This window comes from Megalops cyprinoides, chromosome 7 (genome assembly GCF_013368585.1).
Source record: "Megalops cyprinoides isolate fMegCyp1 chromosome 7, fMegCyp1.pri, whole genome shotgun sequence".
Classification (NCBI taxonomy): domain Eukaryota; kingdom Metazoa; phylum Chordata; class Actinopteri; order Elopiformes; family Megalopidae; genus Megalops; species Megalops cyprinoides.
The window spans coordinates 2,364,749-2,371,704 of NC_050589.1; the positions used below are offsets into that span (position 1 = coordinate 2,364,749).

Below are 6,956 nucleotides of genomic sequence, written 5' to 3' on the forward strand. Positions count from 1 at the left end.
ATGTGTGCATGTGTGTGTGTATGTGCGCGCGCGTGTGAATGTGTGCGTGTGTGTGTGTATGTGTGCGTGTGTGTGTGTATGTGCGCGTGCGTGTGTGTGTGTGCGTGTGTGTGTGCGTGTGTATGTGTGCGTGTGCGTGTGTATGTGTGCGTGTGTACGTGTGTGTGCGTGCGCGTGTGAATGTGTGCGTGTGTGTGTGTATGTGTGCGTGTGTACGTGTGTGTGCGTATGTGCGCGTGTGTGTGTGTGTGTATGTGTATGTGTGTACGTGTAAACAAACTGTATTGTATGTTCAGTCATTCCTACAGCGTAATGTTCCAGCACATAAAGGCAGTGGAGCAGTTGCTGCTGACCCATCCTCTTCAGTGTGTGCTAATAGCATTTGATTGAGTTATTGAGGTTAAGGTCTTACTCAAAGCCCTGCTGTTTGTTCTGTAAGATCATGCCGCATGACTGCAAATCAGGTGAGCTGCACAATTTTGCAGAGACAGAAACAGAGAGAGTCAAACTACAAGGTGTTTGGAAAATGTACTTTGGTAAAGTGATCGTGACTAGATTCGACAAAAGGATCCTTAAGAGTACAGTCTTTTCAAAACCACACCGTTAGCCAGTTCCTAAAGTGCTAGGGTTGATCTGATTTACTTCAAGAATAACAGACTGATATGCAAACGATCAAAAAACCATTCATTTTCAAACAACAAACCATGAAATGAAAATGAGCCATTTTGACTATGGAATAAGTGCATTCTACAACAGATATTACCTTGTATACTTATCTTGACCTAAATTCCCATTTTTAAAATGCATATCAAAAAGGCCAACAGAAAAAAAGAAAACTTGACTGCCAAGCAAGCATGTGCTTTTTTTTATATATATATAATATGTATATATTTATCGCCTATATTTTAAAAGAACCTTTCTTCTGACTTAAATGTAAGTATCTGTGGGTTTATCTGTGAGTGCGTTTCCTTTCGACCTGGCTTCTCCGCTTCTCCCCCCTGTCCTCGGGTTGGGTTTTGACTTACAGTGTTTACTCTATTGTTTAGCTCTCTTTCGCTTGTCTACGTGTCCTCCCCTGCTGGACTGAGGCAGCGCCAGTCCCGTGCGCTGGTCTCTCATTCAGCAAAAAGCTCAAGCAAACAGAGGAACAGGCAAAAGGGGCGGGCGGAGCGGGGGGCGCGGCCCGGGCTTCAGCCCCGCGTTAGGAACGGTAGTCCTTTTTACTGTAAGGTTTATTGCCCAGGATGCTGTCCACCTCGTGCACGATAGACGAAGACAACTTTGGAAGAACCTGTGAGAGAAGCACAACAAACGTATGCAATCAGTAAATAACGGAGTGTAAATACACTGTCCACAGCCAATGAAACTGCAGCTTCCACGGTCTCTCTGTAGAGACTATGCTGATAGAAATGAATGAGCATACATGTGCTGCTTGTGTTGCACAAATTAATAATGTAAAAGAAACGAAATGTCGAACACTAGTTGGGCATACAGGGAGAGATGCAAGCAAATGCGGAGAAAGAGAACCATCCCCCCAGGATAAACACCCTGCCGAGACTGGAAGAAAAAGTGTGAATGTTTTGAGATGGCATTAAATGAAAGTCGGTCTTATCTGCCAGCAAAAGGCAATGCCAGCAGCAAGCCTTCCCAATCTCCCCGTGGCCTGAAATGCAGCTGACCTTATTAGCTTGTACAATAAGCCATCCGCACGCAGCACAATAAAGCGCCTAGATAAGCTGTGTTTTATTCATGAGAAATAATTCTATTATGGATGAGCGCCGATGGGCTTGAGATGAGGCCGTACAGTGAACAAAACAGTCCTATTTAAAAAGAGTCAAATTTCTAATTCATTCGGTTTGATCTTGCGTTGTTAAACATACCTCTGTTCTCTCATATCTTGACAGGGCTCATTATTCCATATGAATTCTGAAACCTATTTCACAAACATGCATGTGTACAAAGCCAACCTATCACACACACACACACACACACACACACACACACACACACACACACACACAGAGTACAGAGGCCTTAGACTTACACAATGCATAAATACACATTCACCACACACAGCCTCACACTGAATGTTGACTCACCTGTATTGCTCCTATATTCTCCATTAGTTGGTCTGTGTTGGAAGCGCCCAACAGCACTGAGCTCACCCCCTCATTTCGTAGGCACCACGCTGCAGGAGAGACCACCACACAAGATGACACCTCACAGTCAAACACTCAGCATCACCACACTGCGGGAGAGACCACCACACAAGATGACACCTCACAGTCAAACACTCAGCATCACCACACTGCAGGAGAGACCACCACACAAGATGACACCTCACAGTCAAACACTCAGCATCACCACGCTGCAGGAGAGACCACCACACAAGATGACACCTCACAGTCAAACACTCAACATCACCACACTGCGGGAGAGACCACCACACAAGATGACACCTCACAGTCAAACACTCAGCATCACCACGCTGCAGGAGAGACCACCACACAAGATGACACCTCACAGTCAAACACTCAGCATCACCACGCTGCAGGAGAGACCACCACACAAGATGACACCTCACAGTCAAACACTCAGCATCACCTCACTGCGGGAGAGACCACCTCACAACCTGAGACCTCACAGTCAAACACTCAGCATCACCACACTGCGGGAGAGACCACCTCACAACCTGAGACCTCACAGTCAAACACTCAGCATCACCACACTGCGGGAGAGACCGCTATCACACCGTCTCAACATCACCATGGGTTGATCTCACACAGGGGGAGGACAGTCCATCCTGGACACGGGTGAAAGTGAAAGATTACTGTAGGTTTGATGGGCGCGGGATCCAGACTGCTGTCCCTCTGTTCTGACACAGCCACCAGAACAGGATGTGACTCCATGGGAATCTGGATGCGTCTCTTCCTACCACAGTGCTGACAAGCGGCCCAGGGCTCAAACAGCCATCTGTGGTACAGTATCAGGGTCCTGTGTGCGTGTGTGTGTGCGTGTGTGTGTGTGTGTGTGTGTGTGTGTGTGTGTGTGTATGTGAGAGTAGTATGTGTATATAGGTGTGTGTTTGTGTGTGCGTGCATGTGTGTGCGTGCCCACATGCACGTGTGTTTGTTATTTGTTATTATATTTGAGAGCCTTCAATGCAATTGCAATGCAATGTGTCTTTTGTTTGAAACTGAGGCTCTGTTGAATATGAACCCTGAATATTATCATTATCTGTTTGCTGATTACTAAACGGATCTTGGACAAAGCCTGTCATAAATGAAAGCTTGCGTGTGACTGAACCCGTATCTAATACAAGCGTCTATGGTTATTAAATACAGACCCATGGCATTAGAGATAGGCTGCTGGATTCGGATGATAACGCAAACTGAAAGCTCTCGTGAGGATTTAGTCCCTGTCACGACGATGCTAGTGTGGGGGGGTCACCGTGACGTGGGGCACAATACAGGACTCAATGTTCTACTCGTCTCATCTGCAATTAAACCCATTTCACCAAACTAATTAACAAGATGAACAGAGCCCGTTTGGGCCACGAGCCATATCAGGTTTTCATGTGATGAACTTTGCAGAGAAAAGGAATGGGAAGGAATTTTGTTTTGTTTCGCTTTGTTTCCTGTGGTAAAATTTCTGCAGCCTGTCTCCACGGAGCGACTGGCTGGGAGCAGAGCCGTCATGGAGGCCACAGCAGAACAAAGGGACCCGAGGAGACGAGGAGAGGCCTTTTCCACAATGGCCCACAGCCCCAGATAAATCTGCAAGGCCTTGTCTCAGCAAATGATTTACCCGGCTTGCGGTGCTGGCGACAAGTTACTGACTCTCCGGGGAAAAAAGATAACGTCAACCCCACATTGCTTTCTGCACTCCCCCATCACATCAATCCACATCCATCCTTCAGAAGTTGGCTGTCGGACATATTTCCAGCCAAATATGAGCTCATGCCGTGACCCAGAAGAGATTTTTGAGGCCCTACTAACTACATTAGTCTCCTCGTAGCTCAAAAATAACACAAGGAACACATGCACAACAAGTGCCTGATTACAGCTCGGTGCCGAGCAGCCTGCTCGTTTTGCACGGGGGAACAGCGTGCGCTGTGAAAGTCACACGTCTGCGGCACGCTGCGGCTTCAGTGCAGCCTCATGATCGTGACGCGAGAACAGACTTCCACTGCTGTTTCACGGCGGCTCGGTGCCGGAGCGCTGGTGACCGTTGCGCAGCTCCCACGGACACGCACCACAGATGGGAGCGCCTGGGAAACGGACTCCCACACACGCAGACAGCCCCGCAGAACAGGACAGATGGCCGCAGGACTACAGCCTCCGCCGGCGGGCGAGCGAGCGAGAGAGCGGGAGGCAGACGGATGAACGAACGAATGGACGGACGGACAGACAGACAGACAGAAAGAGAGAGAGCGGCAGTGTTTGCGCGCGTACCGATGGCGAGCTGGGGCAGAGTGCAGCCCAGCCGCTCCGCGATTGCCTGCAGCTCTTTCAACTTCGCCTGCTGACGCCGGCCCTCCTCGCTCAGGATCTTGTCCTTCAACCACTGGTAACCCTGTCAACACACAGCACACCTGCTCAAAAACAACGCCCCCGCCCTCGCCGGCACCGCCCCCGCCCCCGCCCCACGCCCCTGTCAAAAACAGGAAGCGGGGCGGGGCTCCTCCAGCTGGGCAGTGCCTGCGTCAGCGGGAGTTTGTTCTCAAACACGTGACTCTTTGTTCTCTTCCATTTGAACACGCAGGGACAAACATGCAGGATATTTATCCCTGCTTATTCAGCGCTCTACAGAACACTCGTACTGCTTTAAACTGTTTAAATCTTGCACACTTCGAAAAAAGTGTCATATTTTAAGGGTTTTTGGAAACGGATAAAGTTCAAGTCCAATTAGAAGATGAGCATGTTTAAGTCAACAAAAATGAAGAATTTTCATTGCACTGAACAATAAAGCTGGATCTATACAGTTACACTGTCTGAGGAGCAGCCACTGTACACATCTTTAAAGTGAGATTCACTATTTGACTGACTCAGTTCTGATCTGGAAGGGGTTTTAAAACAGATGATAGCTGATGACATGATAACACCAGGACAGTGTGGAACATATCCACTCCATCAATGATGAAAAACATGACCACCTATTCAGGACATGATTGTCTGCATGAGACAGGCATAGAGCACCAACAGCACATGCTACAGCACGAATGGACAGGAGGCCAGGGAAGACAGTGTGTTACGTGTGTGTGTGTGTGTGCGTGTGTATGAGTGTGTGTGTGTGTGTGTGTGTGTGTGTGTGTGTGTGTGTGTGCGTGTGGGCGTGCGTGTGTGCGTGCTTGTGTGGGCGTGTGTGTGTGTGCGCGTTGCACCTGTCCATGAGAGTGTGGCGGTGTGTTCATGAACATAGTACAGTGGAAGTTAATGTGTGCTTTGCTCATTGAAACACAACCACACTGCTGCCTGAGCTGACAGGCAGTACAAGGCGTCCTCGCTGTGAAACAGACAGACACATCTGGAAGACACAGGGAAAAGTCAGTCTCACACAAACACAGACCACATCACCGACAGGCGGGACACGGCTGGACCACGAAGGGAAGGCAGGGGCTGAGAGATCACAGAGGGGTCAGCGGTACCTTCAGAGAGGCCCGGGAGTACGGCGGTACCCCGCTGTCGTATTTCCCTGAGATGATCCCACAGGCCAGCGGAGACCACGTCATCGCACCCACACCTGGGAGGAGAGACGGAGTCATACCGGCCCTTCGCTGTGCGGCTGAGCAGGGGTGAGGCAGGTGCCACTCAGGTGTGGCTCAGACGATATGGGTTTGGGTCAGTCGTGGCTCAGGTGTAGATCAGGTATGACAGGCATGGTACACAGTACATTTACATTCTGTCGTTTACTAGATGCTCTTATCCAGAGCGACGCACAAGATAAGTACATTTAACAACACATTTACATGGTTGACATCCACTGGATCCTACTGTTGTCGTTGTACAGAGTGCAGAGGTGTGGTTTGATAAAGAGGAAACCCAGATGTGCGAGTTGCTCAGGTGTGGCACAGGTGTGACTCAGGTATGGCTCAGGTGTGACTCAGGTATGGCTCAGGTATGGCTCAGGTGTGACTCAGGTGTGACTCAGGTGTGACTCAGGTGTGGCACAGGTGTGACTCAGGTATGGCTCAGGTGTGGCACAGGTGTGACTCAGGTATGGCTCAGGTGTGACTCAGGTATGGCTCAGGTGTGGCACAGGTGTGACTCAGGTATGGCTCAGGTGTGACTCAGGTATGGCTCAGGTATGGCTCAGGTATGGCTCAGGTATGGCTCAGGTGTGCTCGCTCACCTATCTTGTGGAAAAGCTCGGGCAGCTGCACCTCCACCTTCTCCCTCTGGAACATGTGGTACTCGGCCTGCTCGCATATCGGGGGGATCAGGTTAAACTGCCGCGCCACGGAGTACGCCTCCTGCAGCACAGAGCGTGAAAAGGTTTTTCCTAATTCTAAAAGTCCTTTTTCAGTCCTTACAAATGACAGTTTTCCAAACCGTTTCTCCGGTTGGGTAACTCCATGTTATGTTATCCTGAGCCTGCTGTCAAAACTTTATCAACAATTCATCAACTACTATAGCTGCTACAAATCCACACCCCATATAATTTGCTCCATTAAAAAAAAATTGCCTTTTGATTCTAAATACATTCATCCCTACCAATTATACATCAAAGTACATCCACTTTCAGTGAAAAAAAAATAATATTTTAAAAGGATTCTGACCAATTCTTATGGTATGTAAATGGTCATATTTTTGGGGGATTATCACAGAGCTATGAGCTGTATTCTGGGTTCACAAAATAGGAATAGGATGATGATGCTGATTGCCCATACAGTGTGTGATTTGGTCCCCAATCCAGTCCAATCAAAGGGCTCTGAAAAACCACTCAGTGCTACAGTA

At 48.7% G+C, this 6,956-nt stretch overlaps 1 protein-coding gene across 5 annotated transcripts in view; it reads right to left on the minus strand.

Annotated features, from left to right (window-relative positions):
- Positions 1 to 900: 900 nt before the first annotated feature.
- The window catches only part of kcnab2b (potassium voltage-gated channel, shaker-related subfamily, beta member 2 b), a 114,463-nt gene continuing 108,407 nt past the window's right edge, over positions 901 to 6,956 (minus strand). For all 5 annotated transcript variants that reach the window (XM_036532562.1, XM_036532561.1, XM_036532563.1 and 2 more), the window contains 5 exons: positions 6,352 to 6,472; positions 5,648 to 5,742; positions 4,455 to 4,575; positions 2,100 to 2,188; positions 901 to 1,291 (listed from right to left, as the gene is read on the minus strand). In XM_036532562.1, the coding sequence (XP_036388455.1) occupies positions 1,202 to 1,291; positions 2,100 to 2,188; positions 4,455 to 4,575; positions 5,648 to 5,742; positions 6,352 to 6,472 (516 nt within the window). In that variant the 3' untranslated portion in view covers positions 901 to 1,201. The remainder of the gene's footprint in view (positions 1,292 to 2,099; positions 2,189 to 4,454; positions 4,576 to 5,647; positions 5,743 to 6,351; positions 6,473 to 6,956) is intronic.